This window comes from Equus quagga, chromosome 5, assembly GCF_021613505.1.
Source record: "Equus quagga isolate Etosha38 chromosome 5, UCLA_HA_Equagga_1.0, whole genome shotgun sequence".
NCBI classification, from domain to species: Eukaryota; Metazoa; Chordata; class Mammalia; order Perissodactyla; family Equidae; genus Equus; species Equus quagga.
Window position 1 is genome coordinate 131,659,888 of NC_060271.1, and position 16,696 is coordinate 131,676,583.

General features: G+C 38.8%; 1 protein-coding gene across 1 annotated transcript in view; it reads right to left on the bottom strand.

Annotated features, from left to right (window-relative positions):
- The window catches only part of TAF1B (TATA-box binding protein associated factor, RNA polymerase I subunit B), a 70,439-nt gene that overhangs the window by 33,729 nt on the left and 20,014 nt on the right, over positions 1-16,696 (bottom strand). Inside the window, exons 7-8 of the mRNA XM_046662590.1 lie at positions 15,141-15,297; positions 9,254-9,353 (exon numbers count right to left, since the gene is read on the bottom strand). Coding sequence (XP_046518546.1) covers positions 9,254-9,353; positions 15,141-15,297 — 257 coding nt within the window. The remainder of the gene's footprint in view (positions 1-9,253; positions 9,354-15,140; positions 15,298-16,696) is intronic.

The window sequence follows — 16,696 nt, forward strand, 5'->3', positions numbered from 1 at the left end:
ATTCTGGAAGAGTTACGTGATTGTTTTTGCAGCAGACTGACCTTTGCCATCATTCGGCTTTCTTGAGGCTAACCTAAAACCTAGTTCTGGGAAGCAGAGGTGAGGGGAGGCCTGGGCTGAGCATGCAGGGTGCTGCGGGTGCTGGGCCAGGATCAAACTGAATCACAGATAATCCACATGAAACCACTGCTTCACTTCCCAAATACAAGGTACGACTCTCCTAAAAGAAGTATCATTAATGTAGCCTCACACATACAGGTTCTGTCTGGTATAATTCACTATTGGTTTCAGTATATTGCTGAACAGTACAAGTTAACTGATAAGATTATTTATTTCACACACTGGTTTTCATGAGTGATACTGACACACCCATAACTCTCCTTTTTAAATGTCCTTGCTTATAAGCAGAAGTTATACTCCTTACACATTTATCACTAAAATATTCATAGAATGCTTTTTTATTTTTTCAGCCAAATGCCAATATTTAATGGCCTCCTGGTATATTATGTAATAAGTACATGAGAAGCAGTCTGGAATTTTCCCACTTATGTAGAAAAAACTCCCCAACAGATCAATTTGAAATTTCCTGAAAACAAAGTATTTAAACTTATTCTGTGTTTTAGCTATTTCAAATCACTTACTCAATAAACACAGACTGAGTCCTTACCATGTATACAGAATTACATTAGGTCTTATGGATAATAAAACATAAGCATTAAATATGGTCCCAGCTCCCAAAGAGTAGTTGGGGATGCAAGACATACACAAACCAACCCAAGCAACACATATTGCCTTTTACTCCTCTGTTTCATAAATTCTATTTAGACTACATCCTCCAGCTGCCTTTAAAATCTTGAAACATACAAAAGAATACATGTAATGTATCTGTAAACTATAAAGCCTGATAATAAAATGAGCGCCCATGAACCCACTCCCGGACTCAGGAACTGGAACACTACCAGTACCGGGGCCTCTACCAGTGCACTACTTCCCCAGCCCTCCCCTTCCTCCTCCCCCAGAAGTAGCTAGTATCCTAGACTGTGCTCATCACAATCCTGCTTTTTTAAAAAATTTTATTATACACATAAATATATGTAAATAAACATCTTTAGGTTAGCTTCTTTCTGAGCTTAACAAAAATGGTATGCTGTATGTAGTTTTCTCAGTCTTGCCTTTTACACTCAACAGAATGTTTCTTAGATTCATTCATGCAGCTTGTTGCTCATAATTCCTTCAGTTTCAAAGCTGTTTGAAAATGTCACTGTCTGACTTCACATCTTATCCATTTTCCTGTTGAGAGACATTTAGACTGTTTCTAGCCCTGTTTTTTCATTACCTAGCTGTCTTCTATCTGCCTTTTATCCCCCAACACAAAACCCCATCAATAGAGAACTAGTTAGGTAAACTGTGACATATTTTTACTGTGCAGCTCTTAGAAAAATGAGAAGTTAATAACTAAATTGCAGTTATACAAGAGAATATCCCAGTCTTAGAAAATACACACTAAAATATTTAGGGGTAATGGGACATGATAGATGTAACTTACCCTCAATGATTCAGAAATAGAATTGCATAGATAGATAGACAGAGAAAATAGCACAAATGATTAAAAAAATGGGATAAAATGTTAACAATAGTTGAATCTGGGTATAGGATATATGCGTGTTCTTTGTACTATTTTTATTTTTGCAACTTTTCTGTAAATCTAAAATTATTCCAAAATAAAAAGATTATTTTTGAAAAAAGCTCTCCAAGATATAAGTGAAAAAGGCAAAGTGCAATGGTTATTGGTCACCAAGAAATAATTTCGTATTATTTTTTACGCTTATATTTTCTACCAAAATCTCTATAAGAAATTGTTCCCCAATTTTACCCCTGTCCTCCTACTCAAGATTAACTTAAAAATAGTCAACAAAAGAGATTATTACTAGGGCAAGTATTTTGTGTAAACAAACAAAAGCCTATAACCATGACCCTCCAAATAACACGGTCCAGTTGGGGGAAAATTCTTAAGCAAAGATCAGACTAGAGAGAATATTCATGAAGAGAGATTATAATTTTTTTTTTAAATCCAGAATGAATGAGAAATGAGATACTTTTAGGCACTTGAGAAAGAATTGTTTAGGTAACACCTAAAAAGCATCTAAATATTGACTCTACCTCTAAATGTCTAAAAATTAGTATTCATAACATCCCATTTCTGCCCATGAAGAATTAACTACTATAGGAACTGACTTCCCACCGTAACCAATCAGAGAACTTGAAAAAATATATGAAGTAACCATTTTGGGCACTGGACAACAGGAAGCACAGGACTATTATCCCTGAGAGAAGAAAAACAAATGGCTTCAGTTTACTGCCTGGAGGCAGTTTCCAAGCTGCAATGCAGGGAGTGGGGAGTGAAACCAAGCCTGGCGGTCTTGCCGAGCTGAGGAGACAGAGGTGGAGTTCCTGGAAGCTGAGGTGGCTATAATTCGTGGGCAGAGTACCACCGAGGGTAAAGCTGCACAGAGAGAGAACTCCAGAGATCTATGAAGGTGTCCTTTCAAATCTTTGGCTGAGTACCAGTCTGTGCATGTGTGAGAAAAACCTGAGGCCAGGGGGAAAAAAAAATCACTAGATTTTTCCAATGAGTCCAAATAATTCCCAGAGCTCACACAAGGTCCCAGCCAGAGTGGAGAGACTTCACAATAATGCGGGCATTGGGTACAGTCTTCTGAAGAGACAAGACAGGCCTTAGTGGTGGGACTGAGTTAGCCCCAGAATAAGGACGCTGGACCAGGCATAAAAAAGCTTAAAAACAAGCTTCTAAAGGATCAAACTGATCTCCAAGTTACCTAATTCTACACCAGAACAAAAATCTAGCATCCAACAACACAAAATTTACAATGTCTGCATCTAATCAAAAATTACCAGGCATGCAAAGAAGCAGGAAAATATGACACATAATCAGGAGATAAACCAATCAATAGAAACAGTTCCAGAAATAACAAAGACAATGGAATTAGTAGAACCTTAAACCATTTATTACAAATATTGTCAATATACTCAAGGATATAAAAGGAAACATAATGAGGGAAATGGAAAAAAATAAGACTAAAATGGAACTTCTAGAAAAGAAATGTATCCTGGATGGGTTTAACAGCTGATTACAGACTTAGGAAGTAAAGATCAGTGAATGTGAAGACACGATCATAGAAATTATCTAAAACAAAACACACTGAGGAAAAAAGACAGAAAAAAAAGTCAGTGAACTGTGGGACAATATTAAGTGGTCTAACATGTAATTAGTGTTCCAGAAAAAAATCAAGAAAGGACAGAAAAAAATATTTGAAGAAACAGTGGATGCAAAATTTCCAAATTTATGAAAACTATATACCCACAGATCTAAGGTCAATGAATCCCAAGCAGGAAAACATAAAGAAAACCATGCCAAGGCACATCACAATCCAATTAATGAAAAACAGTGATAAAAAGACAAAACTTAAAAAGCAGCTAGAGGGAAAAAAAGATACATTACATAGAGAAAAACAAAGATAAAAATGACAGCAGACTGACTTCTCATCAGAAATCAGGCAAGTCTATATATGACAAGCCCACGGCTAACATCATACTCAAGGGTGAAAAGCTAAAAGCTTTTCCTCTAAGATCAAGAATAAGACAAGGATGCCTACTTTCACCACTTTTAGTCCATACAGTACTGGAAGTCCTAGCCAGAACAATTAGGCAGGAGCAAGAAATAAAAAGGAATCAGTAAAACCGTCTCTATTTGCATGGTATTAGATATAGAAAACTCTACAGACTCCCCCAAAAACTTAGAACTAATAAATTAATTCAATAAAGTTGGAAGATACAAAATCAACATATGAAAATCAGTTGCATTTCTATACATCAACAATGAACTATCAAAGAGAAATTAAGAAAACAAGCTTTTTTACAACTGCATCAAAAAGAATAAAATACGTAGGTTTGGGGGCCAGTTTCATGGCCAAGTGGTTAAGTTCCCACGCTCCACTTCGGCGGCCCAGAGTTTTGCCGGTTCGGATCCTGGGCGTGGACATGGCACCCCGCTCATCAACCATGCTGAGGCGGCGTCCCACACAGCACAGCCAGAAGGACCTACAACTAGAACATACCACTGTGCACTGGGGGGGCTTTGGTGGGGAGAAGAAGAAGAAAAAAAGGAGATAGGCAACAGATGTCAGCTCAGGTGCCAATCTTTGGGGAAAAAAAAAAGGAAATAAACAATACAAAAGACAAATGACTTTTTCTTTGGAGGAAGATTAGCCCTGAGCTAACATCCGCAGACAATTCTCCTCTTTTTCTTTTTTTTAAAGACTGGTACCTGAGATGTTAATCTGTTGCCAATCTTCTTTTATTTTTTTCTTTTCTTCTTTTCCCCAAAGGCCCCCAGTAAATAGTTGTATATTCTAGTTGTAGGTCCTTCTGGTTCTGCTATGTAGGATGCTGCCTCAGCATGGCCTGATGAGCAGCGCCATGTCCACACCCAAGATCTGAGCGGCGCCATGTCCACACCCAGGATCCGAACCAGCGAAACCCTGGGCCGCCAAAGTGGAACATGTGAACTTAACCCCTCAGCCACAGGGCTGGCCCCATAATCCTCCTCTTTTTGCTGAGGAAGATTGACCCTGAGCTAACATCTGTGTCCATCTTCCTCTATTTTATATGTGGGACACCTGCCACAGAATGGCTTGACAAGCAGTGCATAGGTCTGCACCTGGGATGTGAACCAGTTACCCTTGGGCTTCTGAAGCAGAGTGCACAAACTTAATCGCTACACCACTGGGCCAGCCCCAACAAACAGCTTTTTAAGGCAAAAATAATCCCATCATGTTGTGTGATTTATAACAGGTAAGAGGAGGGAAGTGGAAATATATTGTTCTAATGGTCTTACACTAGACATGTACTGGTATATTATTATTTGAGGTAGACTTTGATAAGTTAAAGATGAATACTGTAAACTCTAGGGCAACCACTTAAAAAAATAGAGGTATAATTAATGAATCAATAGGAGATAAAATGGAATCATAAAGAATTCTTAACTCAAAAGAAGGCAAGAAAAGAGGAAAAAAGGAATAAAGACTAGATGGGACAAATAATAGTAAGGTGGTAGATTTAAACCCAACTGTATTTATAATTACATCAAACGTAAATGGTCTAAACAGTCTAATTAAAAGACAGAGGTCATTAGACTGGATTAAAAAAATCAAGACTTTACATACTGTCTAAATATAACGACTCTAAGTATAAAGACACAGATAAGAAAAGACCGGAAAAACACATATTCTGCAAACATTAATTTAAAAATAAGTTGGAGTGGTTATGTTAATATCAAACAAGGTAGATGTCAAAACAAGAAATATTACCAGGGTGAAAAAAGGGCACTACAAAATGATAAAGGAGTCAACTCATCAAGAAAACAAAATATCCTAAAGGTTATGTACCTAGTACCAGCGCTCCCAAATACTTGAAGCAAAAACTGATAGAATGTCAAAGAAAAAGTTGCAATCACAGTAATTGATAGGATGAGTAAAAATTAGTATTTGAATGGTTTTAGAGCAAAAATAAAACAAGCAAAAATAAAACATAAAATAACTCACTTCACCTTTTAATTTACAAAACTTAAGTCTCAAATTGCGAATACTTGGGAGAGGCAGAAATAACATAATATTTCAGGCTGAAACCCTGAAACACCACCAGCAATAAGAGTGGCTATAATAGTTGCAGACACTTCTTACCACACTGCTCAAAGGCAGGCAGTGCAAATCTTAACTAAAGGCTTAAGCTAGGCTTCTGGGAATGTGAGCCACATTGGCTATTACAGTAACAGTCTCTTGACTCTGTGCATTATATGTCACTCTTGCAGTCATTTAAACATGTGGCAATAATGAGATCTATTCTATTACTGTTTGAAAGGATATGGAGAGTAAATTTTAAAAAATAATTATTTTTATAGAGTGAAATTTGAGTCTCTATGTGAGTATATATAAAGAGAAGCCTAATTTCTTAATTCAAAAGGAAATTACTGGTTAGATACCAATCTCAAGCACATAAACGCAGCCCAGGAAGCAAAATCCTTTGCAAGAAGCTGAATTTATGGTAACCAAAAGTATAAAACACTATAATGAAAAGCAAGAGTCATATCCATGGACCTCCTGGAAACTACTTTGAGAAAACTTAGGAATGGACACATTCAAAGGTTTTTGTAGTTTTTTTTTAACAGACATTTAAAATGAAAACTTTATTTTCTAAAAACGATACATTTTTTTCTCCAAGCAGCTTGATGACCCTCTTAATCCCCACCTTAGAACAAAAGCTTTTCCATCCTGGGACCAGGAAGGGAGCCTATTACCATCTGAATATCTGCAATATTCATTATCTCAAATAATTCTCATTAGAACTCTAACAAAATAGAGATGTATTTATTCCCAAGTCAAATTTCTTCTTAGGCCTGTTTCCCTATTGGAAAAATCAGGAAAGTGGACTAAGTGATCTCTAAATTTCCCTCCAGCTTTAATATTCCATAATTCTATATAAAAGATTCTGGTGTCTATTCCTGAGAAACTTAGAATTTGGTTAGAGTTAAAGACAACTAAGTAATAATTTTAGGCACCAGGAAAAAGTATAAAAACCTCAACCAAGTATAAACATTATCAATATAATGTGAATGGTGAATGACTCTGAGAAATCAGGTTAAACCTGTCAGTTAGGAGGTAAGATACAGAATATACTAGGGATTGAGAGGAGAGAGAGGAGAGAGGGGAAAGGAGGGGAGGGGAAGAGGCGAGGAAAGAAGGGAAGGCGAGAGGAAGAGAAGTTTTATTAGCTAAGACTAAGCTGGTAAAATAACTCAGTTCCATTGGTCCCTCTAAAAAAACTGAACAAATATAAAGACACTCATCTAGACTTATTGAACCAAATGTATTTTCCTTTCAGTAGAACATTTAAACAAGGCTCACATGACTAGCCATAAACAATTTTGTAGTTGCTAAATCTAAAATTACTAATTAATAAATTATACGGATTTTCGAATCAATTATTTTTTTAAAACTCCTTTGTGACAGTTTCAGGGTAGCATCAGTATTGTCCAAGGCATGCCCAGGAAGTCCAGACTTGTCTCACTGAGCACAGGATGCCATTAAAAATGATGAAAAACCAATCAACCCTGAGTCCAGGCTAGTTCTGAAACTAAGAACTTGTGTAATTCTTTTCCTAGATGTGAACACAGCCCCTGAGATGGTAGGGACATCTTAAACTTCAGTATTTACTTCCCTGATTTTACCCAAGTTCAATTAAGCCACCACATCTCTGACAAATTGGCTGGGGTCTTGAGTGCCCTCTGGAAAAGGAGGATGTGTCCTCTATGTCCTTAGTCCTTTAAACAAATGCAACCCTGCCCAAGCTGAGAAATAGACTAACCTGCCTTTTCAGAAAGGTCCAGCATTCATGAAGACCACTCTGGCTAGCCCGCCTGTGCCTCATGCCAGGACACATGTACTTGCTACCCCACTGTCACTACTTGCCTGGACCACCCTCCAGTTGAATCTTCCATCCCCTGCCTTCTGGTTCTGGTTGCCATCTCTGCCACAGAGCCACATCTTGGTTTGGGTAACTTGTCTGGAGTGCCTTTTTTGCCTCAATAAACTACTCCCACTTCCTGCCCCCGCTGCTCTCTGCCCTCTCCCTCACCAGGCCTCACTGCTTGGTATGGTCTGGCTCTTTTGTTCCGCTCTAAACTAAGGCTGCCTTGGCTATGCTGGACTGAGTTCAGAGTGACAGGACCAGGTAAGTTACCTAATCTCTCTGTGCTTCAGTTTCCTCATTTGTACAATAGGAGTAATAATACTAATAATACATACTTCATAGGGTTAGTATGAATAAAAAATGAATTTATAAAGTATTTAAAACAGGGCCCAGTACACAATAAGCACCAGCACTATTATCATTTCTCTTTTGTTTTTTCCAGGTCAAGAGGGAGCTGCAGCTATACTCTCCTTCCTTGTGCGGCCCATGGATGTGCAACACTGCAAGGGCAAACACATTGGGAACTCGCCTCATCTCTCCTGGGCATGAAATAATGGTGAGTGTGAGGAAGCAGTACTGGGAACCCACCTCCAAGCTTGCTTTCTGCTCTCCAAATTATAGGGACTGCTCCCACATAAGTCGTTCTGAGAGCAGAGCCACTTCTGGCTTCAAAATCTAATGGTCTCTACAAATCATTCACAGTGACCAATATTCTAATTCAATGCAAAATGCTGCTAATATTTAATAACCTCAGATGTAAAATGTCACGCTATGTTGCAAGCTTATTTATCTGTATGTTCAATCATCCATTTCCCTCTGGCTCAATGTGTAAAAATCGGTACTTTATGGAACTATGGTGTAATAAACTCTTATTATATTTTCATAGCACCTATTCAAGTGTTTTGAAGAACTAGGGTAATTGAGGAGGGAAGAGGAGCAGACAAACAGCAAAAGATGAGACAATGAGCAAAAGGCCTAAAGTACTATAGTCGTGAGGCTGAGACCAACTGCAGGAGTTAGCACATCATTCCACCTTTCTGAGATGTTTGCTCACATGCAAAACTGGGATGACAGTGAACCATACTTTAATGCAGGATCTAGTGAGGATCACAAACGTGTTTGAATTAAACCACAAACATTATGAAGGTCATAAAGGTTAGAAAGGTCCATGAAAATAATTCCGTAAATGGGCAGAGGACAATATTTAATATTAATATTTAGCATACTGACAACCTGATGATGAAGAACAAAGGGAAGATAAGCTTTGAGTGCTAGAAATAGTGAGAAAGACACATCACCAAAGGACAGAAGCCTTGCACTGGAGACATCTGAACACATCTGGAAAAAGACCAACACAAGCAAAGGACTTAAAATAGTGCCTCTTGAAACAAGGTATTAACTTTCTTTTCTTTTCTCCAAAGCAACACAGTGTGCAAATAACAACAAAAAATATTTTTTAGAAAATTTGAAATTACCTAAAGGTCTCTATGTAAAACTTCTAACGTTTAGTCTCAACACTATACTAATAAGAAATAATAATTCTACTCTTCAATAAATTATGACTTATGTTCCATATTTGGACAGAACAAAAACTAGATGACATTTTAAAAACTCCAACACCAAATAATAAGCCAGGCAAGGAATATAAACCACCATATTACTCTCGTGTCTTATTTGTGACTACAAAGTAAAAAAGAAAATAATTTACCTCTATAGCAAAGATTCCTTTGTCACGTCCATATAATTTCATCTCTTCTGGAAAATGCTGAAAAGCATTTATGTAAGGAATATGGTCCTCTTCAACAAATCTATATTTTTAAAAAGAAAAAGTTTCAATAAGAGATATGTACTGATTTAGCACAGCAAACGAAAGAATGGAAAATGTTATATTTCAAAGACAAGGTAAGAATCAGTTGAGCATATTCTATCCCCCACATATTTTTTACAATGATAAATCTGAAAATATCTATTATTCTTTGTACCCATGGGTGGAGAAGACATTTAGTCAACTATGTAACGATCACTTAAGTTTCTGACTAAGACGAAGTACTTCTAAGCAGTGCTGTCTTACCTGTCAGCTCGTCACAGGCTTGCAGACAGGGCACTCCTATCCCTCGCTCTCCTCACAGGATGAGCTCCCACTCCCTTTAGATCACTTCTCCGGGGAGACCCTCCTCGACCCCTGTTTTCCTTGTTAGGACACCTCCCTTGACTACCGGCTGTCCTAATACCTATACTAGTACGCAGCAGATGCTTGTTGCTGCAAGAACAGCTAAGGGAAGGGAACTTGCCAACTTGCTCACTACTCCATCCCAATGTCCAGTACAGAATAGCTGATCAAATATTTTGAGTAAATTATTGTTTGAAGAAAACAGCACATATTTATAAATAAATATACACACATATTTATTTACAATTCATCCATTAATTCAATAGAAATTTACTGAGTACTATATACTCAGCACTATTCTAGGATGTGGGGAAACAGCAGTGAACAAAACAGGAAAATATTTTTGTGCCCAAGGAGTTTACATTCCAGCGAAAAGAGAAAGTTGACAAACAAAACGAATGAAATCTATAGTACGTTAGGTAGGAAAAAATGGTAAGGAGAAAAATAAAGTAGGGAAGAATATAGGATGAGGAATGAGGGTGCTGCAACCTGTGCCATATATATGCATATCTATATGTTAGATTTTTAAAATAAGAAAACTGTTCAAGAAAATAAGCTAAGACAGAAATAAGTTAGTATCAACATGTTTTGCCTTGCAGTCTTTGTGTTGCTAGAGCTGGGCTGACATCTGGCTTTCAGCTTTCTAGCAGTTAAAGAAGAAAATGTATTCAACTTTAATTTCAAATTAAAAATGTGATTTCTTAACTTCTTAGTCTAGTGAAAGTTTAGAATTAAAGAATTTTACGTAAAAATGGTGTTTTATGACGCTTAAAGATAAAACAGAGTTCTTTAAAGCAGCCCTATAGAGAAAACCACTCCCACCTAGGTTTTCATTAATTTCTATGAAAGTACTTGAGCATAGTAATCAGTATTCATATTATTTTGGAACTACATTTTTGGTTTATTTATTATTTTACATACAGGATATATTGCATGCTCATCACTTTTATAACTATCTACTATTCCATGATGTTAACATAGTCACGATTTATTTAGTCATTATTCCCATGCGATAATATATATATATGCTAGCATTGTGTGAGGTGTCAGGAGTTCAGAGATGATTAAGACAGGAAGAGCTCCCACCATGACCCCAGCAGGTCAGCCAGCCAGCCTGCGCAAGAGGCAGCACAGACAGTGCTGTGGTGCTCCCATAGAGGCACGCACCGTAGGAGCAGAGAGGGAGGGAGAAACCTGCCCAGGGGAGCAGAGACGCCTGCACAGAGCACAGCTCAAGCATCTGGGGCTTTGACAATTTTCACCATTAATAAATAGAGCTGCTCTTAACCTCTTTCCAAAGGTTTTTTTTCCTTTTTAAATTTGAATTTCCTTTTAGAAAAATATACACTTTTCGAAAAGATAGCTACTGAATCACGGTTCTCAACAGTTCATTTCTCGGGGCCGGCCCGGTGACGCAGAGGTGAAGTGCTCACATTCCGCTTCTCGGCGGCCTGGGGTTCGCTGGTTCAGATCCCAGGTGCGGGCATGGCCCCTCTTGGCAAGCCGTGGTAGGCGTCCCACATATAAAGTAGAGGAAGACGGGCATGGATGTTAGCTCAGGGCCAGGCTTCCTCGGCAAGAAAAGACGAGGACTGGCAGTAGTTAGCTGAGGGCTAATCTTCCTCAAAACAAAACAAAACAACAACAAAAACAGTCCATTTCTCTTGTTAAGTCTCTGGATCCATCCAGGAAACTGACAGAGGCATTGCCACAGACTAAAAGCATCCCATATGCTCATCCTGACCAACAGACCACTACTCTAGCTGTGTCCCTGGAAACACTCTCTCTATAATTTTATCGTGCTTTTCAACAGTTTTAATCTGGGACAGATTGGAAATGTGACAAATTGGCTCTTCATCACAGATAATTTAAGAAGCACTGCATTAGAGTTGTGTCTACCTGCAAAATGCATCCTGATCCCATTTACCTTGTTCTGTTCCACTGTAATCCAAGCCACTATCTCTTGCCTAAAGTACAGCAGAGGCCACTTGGTCTCCCGGCTTCTACCCTTGCCTACCTAGAATCCATTTTCCTCCTGGCAGCCTGATGATCAGATCATGTCTCGCATGCTAAAATTTTCCAGGGGCTTACTATCACACTTAAATGCCAAACTCCTGGAGTACGGGTTTCCTTTCGGAGTGGTGAATATGCCCTGGAAATAGATAGAGGTGATGGGTGCACAACCTTGTGGCTATACTAAAAACCAGTGAACTGCACATTTTAAAAGGGTGAATTTTACTGTATATGAATTATATCTCAATTTTTTTTTTTTGAGGAAGATTAGCCCTGAGCTAACTGCTGCCAATCCTCCTCTTTTTTTGCTGAGGAAGGCTGGCCCTGAGCTAACATCTGTGCCCATCTTCTTCTATTTTATATGTGGGACGCCTATCACAGCATGGCATGCCAAGTGTTGCCATGTCTGCACCCAGGATCCAAACCGGCAAACTCTGGGCTGCCAAAGCGGAATGTGAGCACTTAACCACTGCGCCACCTGGCCGGCCCCTATATCTCAATTTTAAAAAAATCCAAACTCCTAATGTGGCTTAGAAAGAACTGTGTCTGGCCCCTACTTAATCTCTCCCTGCCGTCGTCCTCCCACTTCTTCAGACTCTCTCACTCCCATCACAGTAGCCTCCTCTGCTCCTTGGTCACACAGAGCTTGCTGCTGCTGTAGAGCTGGGCACTAGCCACCTTCCTCTACCTGGAATGCCAGTATTTCTGATATTCACCTGCTGGCTCCATTTTCACTCAAAGTGCAGCTTAAATTCCACCTTCTCAGTGCGGCCTTCCCTAATAACCAATCTAGAGTAGCCATCTAGTCATTCTCTATCACATCATCCTATTTCAGTCTTCAGCAGAGCACTTCACTGACTATTATTTATCTATTTATTTATTTGCTTCCCCGTTTCCTCCTCTAGTCTAGAACCTCATGAGAGCAGGGACTTGATCTATATGGTTCACAATTGTATCTCAAGAGTCTAGGCTCTAGAACCACACCTGTATATAACTGATATTCAATAAATATTTGTGGAATGAATATATGTTGGCTACTTTTATTCATTATTGTTGTTATTGGTAGGAAGGCAGGGTCCTCTAAAGCTACTTTAAGGATTACAAATTTATCCTAAGGACTATGGATGCTGCTAAAAGATTTAACCAGGGGAGTGACATGCAGGATCAGTATAAGATATATGGGTATTGTGGCCAGGCTAATAATGTATTCCCTTCAAATCAATGTTCTTTAAATATTTTTTCAAAATCTGGCAGTAGTTCTCAAACTTTAGCATCCATAAGAATCCCCTGGAGGGCTTATTAAAACAGAGATACCAGGCCCTTCCCCCAGAGTTTCTGATTCAGGAGGTTAGAATGGGTCCAAACATTTGCATTTCTAACAAGTTCCCAGGTGATGCTGATGCTGCTTGGTCAGGGGGCCACACTCGGAGAAGCTGTGACTTAGAACTCTTTCTCCAAGAAAAGCAGAGAAAGAGAATCAGTGGTGGCAGTCTCTTCTCCTATTGCTCCAAGCAAGTAAGCAGGGTTCCCAAATTTGTATGTCCCACAAAGCAAAATAAAAGCCCTCCAGCAAACTTGATCCAATCTCCTTGAGGGACTTTAGAATTCTCCCTGGAGGGAGGGGAGGAAAGACGGACAGATAAAGGTGCAGGATATTAGCCCCATCCTTTCGACCACACATAATACTCTCCCTGAGAAGAATTCTGGGTAAATATTATTTTCTCCATCTTGCTAGATTTCTAGGAGAGTTTTGTTATCCCTTACAGACCGCCCTGGGTAGGATGGCTAGCCCCTTTCTCCAGCTCTAATGACATGATTAGATGGCTGTTTCTATATAATCCCTCTGGTTATCAGGAGGCAAGTGAATAGGAATGGAGAAGACTGCAGGCATAGGGCTCACCTGGGAGGCTGTTAAGCAACCCAAGATAGAGACAGAAGGAATGGGAAGAAAAAGGGTTTCAAGCGTTATTTTGGAAGTATAATTGATAGGACAGAAAGACTAACTGTATATGTAGAGAGAAGAGAGTCAAGGATGATTCTTAGGTTTCTGGAGAGGATGCAACAGAGTACATGGTATTTACGAAGAGAGAAAACACTGGAGAAGGAGCTGGACGAGGAGAAAGATGAACCTCTTTTAGTCATGCTAATTTTGAGACACCATAAAGACATCCAAGTAGTATCCAGCAGGCAGTTGTATATATAAAGATATGGGTCTGGCCCTCAGTAGACAAGTCTGGGCTGGAGATATAAATTTGGGAGTCATCATCATATAGATAGTAATTAAAGCCTCGGGAGAAGATGAGATCACCCAAGGAGGGCAGACAGAGCAAGGTGAGGTTTTCAACTTCACAGTAAAATTCATTGAATCATGGACTATCTGCATGTAGAGTTAATCATCTGAGAAAAGCCTTGTTATTCGGTTGATGTGGCCAAATTCAAAGGCACTATCATCAGTCACTGGAGGCATTTTATTTAGTCAAAGGGCCTAGTGCCAATAATAATGATGATGATGATGATGATGATGATGATGAAGAAAAAAACACTAATAACTAGCATTCAGTTTTTATTATGTGCCAGGCACTGTTCTAAGTGCTTTTCATGTAGTACTAATTATTGAAAGTAGTTATTAGCTCCATTTTACCAATGAGGAAACAGAGGAGAAATTAACTAACTCAAGGTCACATAACATACAAGCGGCAGAGCCAGGATTCAAACCCAGGAGTCTGGTTATAAATCTGTGCTCTTAGAAAACCACTCTACACACTGATTAAATCCAAATGTTATTATTTAGCACACACATAAAGCAAGGGAAAAATTAACACATTAATGATTTTGGCCCATCTCCTATTAAACGAGAAATTCTTACACACAATGCCATAATTTACTCATTAACTATAAAACTCTATAGATTATCTTGAAAATGTATATGCTGACTATCTGCATAACAGCTTCTTCCAACAATTTTGTTTTCAATTTTTCCTTATAAACACAGACAACCTGTATTTTACTTCTTAACACCACTATATGCTTTTGTGTAACTATTAACCACCATCTGACAATGTAAAAATCATCTGTTCATCTGCTCTTAGAAATGAAAAATACTTACTACTACTACTCAGGTATTAACTGTCATTTTTCATCTTCAAAGCATTTTACTCACATTAGATAATTAACTTTCCAACACCCTGTGTCAGGTAAATACAATTATTTCCCCTCTATAAATAAGGAAACCAAGAAGATAAATTACTAGTCCAGGGAGGATTAAATTTCACAATTAGAACTCAGGCTACCCAATCTTTTCAGTCCCTTCCTCAATTTAAGCCTCCTTGCAAAATGCAAAATATCCAAAGGTTGTCCCCTAGTTCACAGAGATAATCAGCAAAAGCATCATCACACAAGAGGCCCAGCTCACCTCAAAAGATCTGAAAGAGTAATTGTCTCTCTCTGCCAAAGCAATGCCAGACAGCAGAAAGCCAATGTTCTGGGTACAGTCATCTTCACGATTCCTTTCTCCTTTCGTAGTGAATACTCCACTCCATCAACCGATCCAGAACAGATGGATGCCGTTTCTTAGGGGATAAACGGAGATTTTTTAAAGTGCAAGTAACTACTTTGGACAAAAAAAGAAAAACAACAAAAAATCCAGAGGCATTTTAAATATCTTCAAATCAGGTTAAAATTGATATAATCTTTACAAAGAGCAATTTGGCAATAAAGAGCAAGGACGGTTTAGAGGAAATCGGCCAAAAAGGTAGTTGCTGGTTCTTTGTGAAAGTGAGATAGGCTGGGATTCTAAAGAGAGATTTAACCTGCTTGAATTTTTTTAATAGTAAATAAGAAAAATTTTTCAAATAAATAAAAGGATAAACAATTACAAAGCAAACCAAAACATGTGTAACCCCTTTGACCCAGGCCTCAACTCACATGTCTCCTTCTCTGAGAGGCTCTCCAGAACACTAACCAGGGCAGTGCCTCCTCCCACCCCCACCCTCCAGACATCCTCTACAGGGCATTATCTTCTTCTCACTCATTCAGCAGGTATTCATCTCATTCTTTATGCCACTGTTCTAGGTCTGGGGAATGGACAGTGAACAGTGTGTCATCTCTCTCAGAACTTATATTCCAGTAATGGGGGACAGCCAATACACAAAATTACAACTGATGGACAGTGTGGTAGTTGCTGCATAGAAAAATCGCAATGTAGGGCAAAGTGATGGGAAGGGGAGAGACATGTGCTATTTGATATGGGTGGTCAGAGAAGCCTCTTTGGGAAGGTGATATCTGAGCAGAGACCAGAATGAATTCAGAGAGTAAGTCCAGAGGATCTCAGAAAGAACAGCAAGTGCCTCAGCAAGAGTGAACTTGAAGGACAGTAAGAAAGCCAGTGTGGTGAGAGCATCCTGGGTGAAGGGAAAATGGTAGGAGATGACACAGGAGAGAGAATAAGAAACCATATTATGTAGGGCTTTGTAGCTCCTGATTGTACATTGGATTTTATTCTAAGTGTGATAAGAAGTTTCTGGAGAGTTTTAAACAGAGGAGCAACAGGATCTCATTTATGTTTCTAAAAAGGTCTCTTTGGCTGCAGTGACGAATGGAGTTCTAGGAGGGTAACAGTGGACACAGAAGACCACCATTCCAGGAGAGCGATAACAGGCACCGGGACTGGAGTGGCAGCACTGCAGGGAGAAGTGGCTGGGTTCTGGACATATTCTGAAGGCAGAGTCAAAGGATCTGCTGATAGATTGGACGTGAAGTATGAGAGAAAAAGAGAAGTATGATTCTAAGGTTTTTGGCCGGAGCAACAAGAATGAAAATGCCATTTACTGAGTCAAGGAAGATGACATAGAGTAGGTTGGACAAGATAAATCAAGATATCAGAATTGCATATATTAAGTGTAAGATCTTATTAAATACACAAATGGAAATATTGAGTAGGCAGTTGAATACAAAAATTTATAGTTCAGA